Source organism: Pseudophryne corroboree, chromosome 4 (genome assembly GCF_028390025.1).
Source record: "Pseudophryne corroboree isolate aPseCor3 chromosome 4, aPseCor3.hap2, whole genome shotgun sequence".
Taxonomy (NCBI): Eukaryota; Metazoa; Chordata; class Amphibia; order Anura; family Myobatrachidae; genus Pseudophryne; species Pseudophryne corroboree.
Window position 1 is genome coordinate 652,623,112 of NC_086447.1, and position 12,797 is coordinate 652,635,908.

General features: G+C 45.8%; 1 protein-coding gene and 1 long non-coding RNA gene across 7 annotated transcripts in view; one reads left to right on the forward strand and one right to left on the reverse strand.

The window, feature by feature from the left end:
* The window catches only part of SIPA1L2 (signal induced proliferation associated 1 like 2), a 795,004-nt gene that overhangs the window by 473,330 nt on the left and 308,877 nt on the right, over positions 1-12,797 (forward strand). For all 6 annotated transcript variants that reach the window (XM_063917773.1, XM_063917774.1, XM_063917772.1 and 3 more), the window contains one exon: positions 3,747-3,904. In XM_063917773.1, the coding sequence (XP_063773843.1) occupies positions 3,747-3,904 (158 nt within the window). The remainder of the gene's footprint in view (positions 1-3,746; positions 3,905-12,797) is intronic.
* LOC134910109 (uncharacterized) overlaps positions 1-12,797 on the reverse strand; it is a 78,011-nt gene that overhangs the window by 16,994 nt on the left and 48,220 nt on the right. The window lies entirely within an intron of this gene.

Here is a 12,797-nt window from a genome sequence, read left to right on the forward strand (position 1 = left end):
TCTTTGACAGGAGTCAGGGGGGTCCTGGCAGTCGGGGAAAGGGGTCCCATGTGTAAACATGGGACCCCTTTCAGTGCGTGGTCGGGTTTCCGTTTTTTTGTTTTGCCAAGTACGTGGTTTATACTACACTGGATTATGTGAGTATAATTTTTTTCACAGGTCCCCCAAGGATTCTACATGGAGAAGAGGACCGAGCCTCGTGGGAACATAGGTAAGTATGTATGTATGTATGGAGGTGTGCATGTATGTAATAAACTTATACTTTCACGGTGTGTGTGTCCTGTTTTTTGGGGGGTATTTTTTTAGTAGTAGTACTACAGGTACCAGTGGGCCAGGTTTTCAACCGCATGCTGGTACTTGTGGTTCTCCAAGTACCAGCTTGCGGGGGAGGCTTGCTGGGACTTGTAGTACTGCTACTAAAAACAATATTCACATTTTTATACATGGCTATCAGCCCCCCATCCGTCGCCCTTGGATGGGGGGGGACAGCCTCGGGCTTCACCCCTGGCCCTTGGGTGGCTGGAGGGGGGGGACCACTTGATTTAAGGGGTTCCCACTCCTCCAGGGTACCCCAGCCAGGGGTGACTAGTTGGGTATGTAATGCAGGGCTGCAGGGACCAGTATAAAAGTGTCCCCCGGCTGTGGCATTATGTACCTGGCTAGTGGAGCCCGGTGCTGGTTTCAAAAATACGGGGGACCCCTACGCTTTTTGTCCCCCGTATTTTTGGAACCAGGATCAGGCGCAGAGCCCGGTGCTGGTTGATGAAATATGGGGGAACCCCTGTCATTTTTTTCTCCATATTTTGTCAACCAGGACCGGCTCAAAGAGCCCGAGGCTGGTTGTGCTTAGGAGGGGGGACCCTACGCAATTTTTTTCAGATTTTTTACTACTTTTAACACCTTTTTAAGGTACACAATGAAGCCCTGCACGGATCTCACAGATCCGTCCGGGATTCCTTGTGTTTTGTCAGGCAGTGTTTTACTCATCACTCCCGTAAAACACTGCCTAACATTACGAATCACATAGACATCGGAAAATACGAATTGGGAAAAGTCTGCAGCTTAGTGAATGATAGTATCAGGATTCAAAAAGTTGCAGCAAAATGCACCCGATACCATTCGAGTTCAAACACCCTTCAAAACGGCAAAAACACGAATCTTTGTAAATATACCCCCATGTTGGGTTATATGAAATTGTATGTACTATAATGCATACCAGACACAATTATTAAAAGCTCCTAAAATGTCTGTTAAGCTTCACCACCAAACAAATCAAATTAATATAACCCTGATTCTCCTTCTGCACAACATGAATTAAATTGTACAAAACTTCATAAATGTCTGTCCTTTATGGGAATGTCATTAATTTTTTATCTCTCAATTTACTTATCTCTGAGGTTTATAGCAGTCTATTTATCATTATGCAGTAATATTGTTGATAAATAGTTATATGCAACCTTTAAATAAAAACCAAAAACAAGGTTGGCATATTGAAAACAAAACACAGATGAAGATTTTTGGCTACAAATGTGGAATGGGATTCTTTAATAAAGAAAATCTAAAAAAAAAAAAAAAGTGTTACACTCACATTCGGAAGATATTGAAGTGTGATAACAACTAATAAGGGCATAGCTGATATCCATTAGTGAACGGCAGACTCTTTACTCTGTAGATTATAGCATGACAGCAGGAATTGTAATAGAAATAATTTGCATGGGGACATTGCTGAATATAGATATGCTTCATATATTATTATCACGTGCCTGTGGATTAATGGAAATAACAATTCTCATGAACAGCTGTTCACACACCAACCTCAAACAATATGCAGCAGAAATATCTCCTAGTTGTCTGCTTGTTGAGAAGGCAAACAATATAACCCATACCATTGAGTCAAAAGGTACAGCGTTTAAATAACCAGAAAATCCAAAGTATATATTTTCACAACCTCCATTACGCCTGTTCATAATATCATTATTATGCGGATCCAATTTATGGCTGGTCAGCCCAGAGTACCGCTGTCCTTATATTTTGTAGGATCAGAAAAGTCATGCAGTATCTCTGTCACCTCCCTCCAAATCCCTTCTGTAGTACAACAAGGCATTCCAAACAGGTCAGCGGAAACACAGATAGGCTCCATTTGCCCCTTCTATGGTGTAACAGTGTTACCCAGCAGGGCTTCTCACTGAAGCCTTATAGAAAGAGAGGTGAGGGCTGGGGCATCTATTTTATCAATGAGAAGGGATGGTTGGGTTTACTGGTTCTTTAACCTTTTATTTGGCAGAGGTATTTGCCAAATTTGCACCAATGGGGAACCCATCATTTGTTTACATTTTTTAATTCTTTTTTTTTTTTACATTTCTTTATTCATCAGAGTATAAATACAGTCCACCATAAGACAATCATTTCTTTTGAACTCCGTAAATCTTCAGTGAGAAAAAAAAGATGCAGTATAGTGAGTACAAATGGAATACATAATTTTTAACATAGCCAATGGTGATAATATGTTAGTAGCTAAAAACATTGTGCGACAATGATATGCACATGATTAAAATCAGCTTCAGCCAAGTTCCCTCCTTGGAGCATGGTAAAGGTGGTGAATGTTCTGCATCCCTTCTGTCATTGTTACCTCTTTTCTTCTCTCAGTTGTTGCATGCAGAAATATGAGTTTAGTATTGGTCACATTTTTCAGCTACATTTGACAAGTGTTATGAGCTTTATTCTGTAATTACTCTTCACCTCCTGCTTATCCTGTACATATTGGATGTGTCCCCAGCTTTGAAGCAAGCGGTGACAAGGGCAGTGCCATAATTGGGGAAGACTGGGGTACAGCGTGAAACTGCACATATTAGTTATGAGGCTCTTGTTATCCAGGCAGATTGACAAAAGAAAGATGGAAAATGTGTAACGTATATTGGGCCCAATTCATGATTGTATGGAATTGCACAGCTGCAATGAAGCGACTGTGCAATTCCGTCTAATTAAAATTCTAATGCAGCAGGAGGCATCTGTATGAGACACATTAACGAGGATCCAAGTGCTGCAAATGCGAATGCAGGCTCAGATCACCATTGCATCAATCAGTCGTGATTTGCAACGGTTATAGGCATCGGTCAATCTGCGTTTGCTGAAACTTTCTCAGGCCTGCCGTAGGATCCGGAAAACGTGGTACAGGAAGCCTGTTAAGCCTTTAAAACAGGGGTGACACCCCCTTCCCTCCCATTTTGAAGAACGGGTCGGGTGACGCCCCCGATACATGTTTTGGCTAACAGGGTGCTGCGAGCGACATCGCAAGTTCATCTCTACACATACGCAGAACGGGTTTTGCGCCTGCACCGACCCCAAAACATCGTATTAGTATGTCAACCATCGGGTTTGCGTACAAATAAGAATCAGGCCCATTGTTTTGTTAGAACTATTGAATATTTATTTTTTCTGTTTATACTCTGAAAACATAAAGAATAACAAAAGAAACACTTTAAAAGGTTTTATCAGTATTTTCATTTTGAACATTGTCAAAGCAAAGTTAGTGTAGCCACCTGGTCACTGCTTTTCTGTATTGTGGATCTGAAGTAGTCTGGTCATTTTAAATATTTTCCTTATTGTTTCCTTGAATACTATTATTACTATCCAGATTTTCAACAAAGACTAAATGCAGAAATAGTGATGGACCCATTTTCCATTTGTAATGCTTGTGTATATGATACGAATACTCTAACTACGTTTTTTTATTTTATTTTATTCAGCTACTTAGGAAAAGGCACATAGGTAATGATATTGTAACAATCGTCTTCCAAGAACCTGGAGCCCTTTCATTTACTCCAAGAACCATTCGATCCCATTTTCAACATGCTTTTATTATTGTTAAAGTTCACAATCCATGCACTGAAAATGTATGTTACAGGTAAGAAACAGTCACAAATGAACATGTCATTAATATCAGTGTTTCTGAATATAAACTAAGCATCTGTGTAACAATTGTAGAAGGTCTGTTCCGTCTCCTCCTTGCATGCATAGTGGAAGGCTGGTTGCAAGCCCCAATACTGTGAGGAAGATGGGACAGAGTTCTGATGTCATTTATGTCATTCCGGCGGCAATTAAAGACAGTGTGACCAATAACAAAATGATCACATTATCCTCATTAAAAAATATATAGCATAAAGGAAAAAGGCCCACAGGTGTGCAAAAGTTACATACAGAGAAACAGTGTCCCAAAAAGTACAATAGTAAAGATGAAAAGAAAAATGATAATGATAAGAACAGTACTGTAGAGAGCTGACCGAGGCCACAGTAATTTTTGGGCGTGGCCTAATTGCAGGAGGCATAGTCACAACCTCTAAGAAAAAAAAATAGAGAAAAGTATTTGTAGCGACATGAAGCGTTGCTTCGTGATGAACAAGGGGGCATCATGAGCCTATTAGCCACGGGCAAATCCAGGAGGGGGGTGAATTAGTGTGGTGCACCCACACTAATGCGCTGTGTGCTAAGCACCATCCGTCCTGATTGACAACCGCCAGCTGGGGGACAATAGCCGCGGAGACGGGGGACGTACCTTCCGTCCTTGCCTGTTCCCCCAAGCTGCTGGAGACTCAATTCCCACTGGAAGCAGGCACCCGGAGCCGCGACTTCTGGTAATGATAGAGGAGCTGCGTACGCCAGTCCCTCCAGCCTCCCCTCTCCATCTCCTCGCCTGAGGACTGAACGGGCAGCGGCAGCAGGGGGTCACTAAAGTGTGAAACTGTCATCTGTCTCGGCCGCGATGGCTCCTGCTCCGGACCTCCGGCGGACTCTGGTGCACGGCTGTGGGGACCTTCCCCGTCTGGCTCCATCCCCTCTGCCTCGGCACAGCCCAGGCTGCTCTGGCTGTGGCTCACACTACCCGTGGTCATTACTGATCCACCGCCCTGATTCCCTTTAGCTGCCCCCTTCTCTCTGGAAGGTGCTGGGAGATCTTGTTCCCCAGCAGATTGTTTCTCCCTGCTGCCAGCTGGTGCTAGTTCTGTATCTCAGTACCCTTAATTCTTTATAGTAAGTCTGGAATCCCCTGAGCTGAAGCATCGTTTGTACAGGTCTCTGGTCTCCGATACCTACATTCCTATTTACCTTACTGTCCCCATGTTGATCCCCCTCTGTAGCTGAGATGTCTGCCATGACAACTGCTAGCTGCAGCGCTGGCCACTATAACAGTAGCATTGCGCACGGCTCTTCTGCCGGACGCACAGCTGCTGATGTACATTATAGCCGAAGTGCAGCTCGGTCTCCATGTGTGCTCCGCCTCACTCCCCCCCTCTCGTGCAGCAGCGTCCCTGCACCAGCCCGGGCCGCAGCCGTGCAGGAGATGCTGAGCAAAGCGCAGGGGATGCCGGGAGCCGCTACCATCGTCATGTAGGAGTGTATGTGGCCCATGTGTTCTACCCCTCTATCTCCGTCTTCTACTCCCCTCTCTCTTTCTTTCTCTCTACCTACCACCACCTTTCTGTTTCTCTCCCACCCAATCAAAAAAGGAATAAAAATCATAAACCGATGTGGCTTAACAAAAAGATAAAGGAACTTATGGGCAAGAAAAGGCGAGCATTTAAAAAATACAAATCTGACGGGGAAGCAGAGTCATTTCAGCACTATAAGGAATGTAACAAAATATGCAAAAAGGAAATAAGAGCGGCTAAAGTAGAAACTGAAAAACTAGTAGCAAAGGAAAGCAAAGCGAATCCCAAAAAATTATTTAAATACATTAATAGCAAGAGATTAAAGAAGGAGAGTATAGGCCCTTTAAAAGACAAGTTGGGAGTCTTAAGCAAAAATAATAATGACATAGCGGACACACTAAATGAGTTTTTTTCAACAGTATTTACTAGAGAGGACCCAATTCAGGGACTAACACATCATCTCAATAATGAGAATATCCCACTGATAGGTACTTATTTAAGCGAGAAAGTAGTCTGTGACCGATTAAAACATTTCAAGATTAATAAGTTACCAGGTCTCGATGGTATTCACCCAAGGGTTCTAATGGAGCTTCACTCTGGACTTGCAAAACCGCTATTTTTGATCTTTAAGGATTCAGTAATATCAGGTATGGTTCCCAAAGACTGGCGTATAGCGGAAGTAGTGCCTATATTCAAAAAGGGAAGTAAAGCTGAACCAGGTAATTATAGACCAGTTAGTCTTACATCTATAGTGGGGAAAGTATTGGAAGGTATTCTAAGAGGTAGTATTCAGAAGTTCCTTGAAGTCAATAAGGTCATTAAAAGGAATCAACATGGGTTTATGAAGGACAGATCCTGTCAAACCAACTTACTTGGCTTTTATGAAACAGTAAGCGCAAACCTAGATCAGGGTAAAGAGGTGGATGTAATATTTTTAGATTTTGCCAAAGCATTCGACACTGTACCACACATGAGACTTATCTACAAGCTACAAGAATCAGGGCTAGGAAGCACAATATGCACTTGGGTCAAAAACTGGTTAGATAATAGGGAGCAGCGCGTTGTGGTTAATGGATCTTTTTCAACTTTGACTGAAGTACTAAGTGGTGTGCCGCAAGGCTCAGTATTAGGACCGCTATTGTTCAATATTTTCATTAACGACCTAACAGAAGGTCTAGAGAGCATGGTGTCAAATTTTGCAGATGATACCAAATTGTGTAAAGTTATAAATGCGGAGGGGGATGCTGAGTCGCTTGAGAACGACTTAGTTAAATTAGAAGCTTGGGCAGCGAAATGGAGAATGCGCTTCAATACAGACAAGTGTAAGGTAATGCACTGTGGTAACAAGAACAAAAACAACACCTACCTACTAAATGGGGTAAAATTAGGGGATTCTGTATTGGAAAAGGACTTAGGTGTCCTCATAGATAGCAAACTAAGCAGTAGTACCCAAAGTAGGACTGCAGCAAAGAAGGCTAATAAGATATTAGCATGCATAAAACGGGGTATTGATGCTAGGGACGAGAGTATTATACTCCCGTTATATAAATCACTTGTGAGGCCACACCTTGAATACTGTGTACAATTCTGGGCACCTTACTACAAAAAGGATATCCTGGAGCTATAAAAGGTTCAAAGGCGGGCGACCAAACTAATTAAGGGTATGGAGATGCTGGAATACGAGGAAAGGCTTGCAAGACTAGGCATGTTTACACTGGAAAAGAGGAGATTAAGAGGGGATATGATCAACATTTACAAATATATAAGGGGACAATATACAGATCTTGCGCAGGACCTGTTTTTGGTTAGATCAACACAGAGAACTCGTGGACACTCGCTCAGGTTAGAGGAGAGGAGATTCCGCACAATACGGCGTAAAGGCTTTTTTACGGTAAGGACGATACGTGTTTGGAATTCCCTGCCTGAGGGAGTTGTAATGGCCGACTCAGTCAACACCTTTAAGAATGGGTTAGATAAATTCATAATGGATAAGGATATCCAGGGATATGGGGCATAGTCACGCACTATGGTTATTATAAAAAGAGGGATAAAACGTAACGGCAGACATCAGCATCAGTCAAAATTTTATACAAAATTATCGTGCATAGGAGACCACAAATAGGTTGAACTCGATGGATAATTGTCTTTTTTTCAACCTTAGATACTATGTTACTATGTTACTATATTTCTCTCTCCCACCCCCTCTCTCTTGTGAATCTACCTGCCGTAATGTGTAAAAGGGGTACTCTGCCTGCCATAATGTGTTAAACGGGGGACTCTGCCTGCCGTAATGTGTAAAAGGGGACTTTACCTGCTGTAATGTGTAAAAGGGCACTCTACCTGGCATAATGTGTGATAGGGGCTCTACCTGGAGTAATGTGTAAAATGGGGCTCTACCTGATGTAATGTGTAAAAAGGTCTCTACCTGGTGTAATGTGTGTAAGTGGCGCTACTGTGCGATGTAATTTGAATAATTAAGAGTACTGTGCAGCGTAATATGAATTGGTATTATTTTGTGACCACACCCCTTCCCCATGGAGCCACACCCCTATATTTTTGGCCCTATTTTAAATGGGGGGGCGATGTTGTTTCTTGCACACAGCACTAAAATGTCTATTTACGACACTGAGTGCAGCCATGGTCTGGGCAGAGACAGGTACTGTAAGAGAGAGTGGGTGTTAGGGCATGGCAAGCCCTAGGCCTGGGTAACTGGCCCATGCTTACCCCTCCCTCGACATCCCTGGATAAGAATAATCTATATAATAAAATCAGTTGCTTACAAAAATTGTCATCACACTGGTGTGTGCGCGCATGCATAGTGGGCATCTACCACTGAGTCTTATTTAAAAAAAAAAAAAAAATTACATACATTCTGAGCACCCTACACCGCTCTCCCCTAAACAAGTCTATACAATGATTGGCTTTGGCATGTTCTGAGATTGACATGCCCACTTGGAGGCTTACCGTGCCAACTGCTCCCATACTGCGGGGTAAAGAGTGATGGGGTGTTCCACAGCGACTGGTAAATCAAGGGGCTGCTAGGAGTAATGGGAGTACCATACGCACAATATATTACTGATCACCTGTATACGTTTTTCTGCTGCGGGTACACTGGGCTCCACAAGGATTGGACAATGGGGTGTAGAGTAGGATCTTGATCCGAGGCACCAACAGGCTCAAAGCTTTGACTGTTCCCAGAATGCACAGCGCCGCCTCCTATATCACCCCGCCTCCCAGCACAGGAGCTCAGTTTTGTAAGTTGGTGCTGCAGTAAGCAGGCACTTAACAGAGGGGCTGCTCCAAGCAGCCCTAAGAAAAGCTTTTTATGAGGTAAAAAGTGAAGACTTCAAGGGCAGCAGCGGTGGTAAATGTCTTGTGACATTCACTGCTGCAGCTCCAGCTCTCCCCAGCGGCGCTGTACACTCCCGGGCCCTGGTTGCCGGGTACCTACAGCGGAGGCTCCGGTTTTCTTCACGTTAGACACACACGGCTGGGGCTCTCCAGGATCGCGTGGCCGCGCTTCGGGAGGTGGTAAGTGGGTCCCACTTGCGGTACCCGGTCTTTATCGCGATCCGGCGCGGTCAGTGGGAGGCGGGCCGCGCGCACTGGCGGTGGACACTGTGGCAGTACAGGCGATCCCACTAGATCACCAGGGCATGGGCGCAGGTCAGGTTTTCTCTCTAAACCAATTCTTATATCGCCCACAGTACCCGGTGGTTTTACCAGCAGAGGGGATAAGGCTTAGACCTGAAGCCCCTCCCCCAGCCCCAGGGCGCCATTTCTAGCAAGTGTTCCCGCCCTGGAGCTGCATATCTGTCTTTTCCTCACTCCCTGTCGGTGTCTGCGGCGCCATTATCCCTCAGCTCACTGTTCCTGGGACTGCTTGGGCAAATCCTCCTATGTAAAGCCGCCTGGTTGTCAGTGCTGTGCCTTTACATGAAACTTAAGTATTCTATCTGCCTTTTTAGACAGTGATAGTTAAGAAAGAGTGCACTTAATCAGGGTTTTATAGTACAATTACCCTGTGATATACATCCAGTTCTTACTATTATTGTCAGTAATAACCTCTGCATTGTACAAACTGTGACTTTCTGTGTGTGCATTTGATAGCTGAGTGGTGTCCATTTCGTGTCTTTCACTCAACCTGCTATCCCTATATTCCATAACCTGAGGGGGCTTGGTGCGTCAGGTGTTATCTAATATAGGATTTTCACAAAGATATACTGTATTACGTATTTTTCTCTGTGATTTAGTCACCATATCTCTCCTTTATCTCTGCTAGTGCTGACTACTCTGCGCAGGGGTTTGGGTTCAGAGGTATAGTGCTGCTGATAATTGTACTGTGTTAACCTCATACTGCAAGTTATATCATGTCTGCTTCTGAGGGTAACGGTTCTGGGGCTGAACACACTGCCGGTGTTGCTGACGCCACGGGGCCATATGACGAGAATTTAGCAGCTGTGGGCTCTGGTTCTGGGGGCTCCTTGCCCCCCAGTGGGACTGTGGCAACGGAGGCACATAGTGACCCACCGTGGACCGCTTTTTCCACGCTTCTGCATACGCTAGTCCATAAACTAACTCCCCCTATGGGACCCCCAATGCCAGTACAACCGTATGTGGTCCCTGCAGCTAACCCGCCGTGGGCGGACGATTTATCTGCTCAATTAAAGAAGTTGAACCAGTCCTTGACTACTAAAAAGTCTGACCAACGCTCGCCTAAGTCCAAGAGGTCCTCTAAGCGAGCACTTATCTCCTCATAATCCACTGCTATCACTGACACCTCGTCTGATGAAGACGGCACATATACTGACCCCTCAGGTTCTGACTCAGATACGGCTGATGGGGAGGGTAGTTCACATGTGGATGTTCCTGATCTTTTGGAAGCTATTAAGTTAATTCTGCAGATTACGGATGATCCCGAGCCATCCGCCCCTTCTAAGAAACCAGATAGGTTCAAGCGTCAGAAGGTGGTTAAGCAAGTTTTACCTCACTCTGACCACCTAGTGGATATACGTCAGGAACCCTGGGAAAACCCGGGTACGAAGTTTGTGCCTCAAAAGAAGATGCTGGCTCGCTACCCCCTCGCGCCAGAGCTGTCTAAAAATTGGGAAATGCCTCCTACAGTAGACTCACATGTGGCTAGGATGGTGGTTTCCTCAGCTCTACCTGTCACTACCGTCACGTCTCTAAAAGAGCCTATGGATAAACGTGCAGAGCGTTGTCTGAAAGCGATTTACACTCTCACGGGTGCTGCACAAAGGCCCACTATTGCAGCTACATGGGCTGCAGAGGCTATTGAAGCACGGGCCTTGGAGTTAGAAGCTGAAATCTCTTCTGACCATGCTAGACAATGCTTGTCATATATTGTCACAGCTTCTCGATATATTAAAGAGGCGGCTTCTGATGCAGGTATCCTAGCAGCCAAGGCCTCTACTACGTCAGTCCTGGCTCGCCGGATATTGTAGCTGAGATCCTGGTCTGTGGATCTGGACTCTAGAAAAACCCTGGAGGTACTCCCTTTCAAGGGAGATATTCTGTTTGGGGAGGACTTAAATAAGATTGTGGCTGACTTGGCTACTGCCAAAACTGCCTGTCTGCCTAATACCGCTCCTTCTGTGTCGAAGGCTAAAGGTACGTCCTTTCGCCCCTTTCGTTCTTCAGGTAAAGCAAAAGGTCAGGTGTACCATAAGCAGGCCCGCACTTCCAAACCTGGTAAGCCGAAGCCCAAAAGAGCATGGGCTGCACGTCAGCCAGCTGCCAAGACCGATAAGCCTGCCGCATGACGGGGCGGGCCTCCCCCTGGGGGATCCCAGGGTGGGGGGCCGGCTTCTAGGGTATACCCAGGAATGGTTGAAGACCACTTCATATGCCTGGGTACGTGAAGTCGTCACTCGAGGTTACGCCATAGCCTTCAAATACCGACCCCCTCATCGATTTTGCCAGACAGACGTCCCTTTGGACCAGACAAAGGCAGAAACTCTACACTCGGTGGTACAGACCCTCCTGGATACAGAAGTCGTAGTACAGGTGCCTCTTGCTCAGAGGGGCCGGGGGTACTATTCTCCGCTGTTTCTAGTCCCGAAACCGAATGGGTCCTCCCGGCCCATTCTCAACCTCAAGGCATTGAACAGGTTGGTGAAGGTTTCCAAGTTCTGTATGGAAACTCTTCGCTCTATAGTTCTGGCCTTGGAACCTGGGGACTACATGGTCTCCCTGGACATACAGGATGCTTACCTGCATATTCCGATAGCAGTGTCACATCAACAATACCTGAGGTTCGCTATTGGCAACCTACATTACCAGTTTCGGGCGTTACCTTTTGGTTTAACAACGGCTCCGCAAGTCTTCACCAAAGTTATGGCGGTGATGATGGTAGTACTCCGCCGTCAAGGGGTCAGGATACTGCCATATCTGGACGACTTGTTAATCCTGGCAAATTCCCCAGATCTTCTCCTGCGTCATCTGGATATGACGGTCCGGTTTCTGCAAGCCCACGGGTGGCTCATCAACTGGAAGAAATCCTCCCTGGTCCCTGCTCAGAGCATGGTGCACCTGGGAGCGTTGTTAGACAATCACAACCAGAGGTTGTTCTTGTCTCAGGAGAAAGTCCTGAAGATTCAGGACAGGATTTGTTGCTTCCTTTCTCATCCGCAAGTGTCGATACATTCGGCAATGAAGGTGCTGGGACTAATGGTATCAGCATTCGACATGGTGGAGTATGCTCAATTCCATTCTCGCCCCCTCCAGAGGCTGATTCTAGCCAAGTGGGACGGCCTGCCTCACCGGATCAGATCTCAAATGATCTTCTTGACTCCGGAGGTCCGTCTGTCGCTACACTGGTTGCTCCGGGACCAACAATTGTGCAGGGGTCGTCCCTTCTGGATATCCAACTGGGTCCTGTTGACGACAGATGCCAGTCTAAGAGTTTGGGGCGCGGTGCTGGAGCAACACTCCCTTCAGGGTCGGTGGACCAAGGAGGAATCTCTCCTCTCGATCAACATTCTGGAATTGCGGGCAGTCTTCAATGCATTGAACCTGGCCCAGCAGTTAATTCAGAACCGTCCTGTTCAAGTACAGTCGGACAACGCCACCACAGTGGCTTACATAAACCATCAAGGCGGCACTCGAAGCCGTTTGGCAATGAAGGAAGTCTCACGGATTCTACGTTGGGCGGAACGCCATCTACCGGCCATATCGGCAATATTCATTCCAGGAGTCCTGAATTGGGAAGCGGACTTTCTCAGTCGTCAGGACGTGCATGCCGGCGAGTGGGGCCTCCATCCAGAAGTGTTTCAACTCCTCGTGGAAGTGTTGTGTCTTCCAGACGTGGATCGGATGGCGTCTCGACACAATGACAAGGTTCCGGTCTGC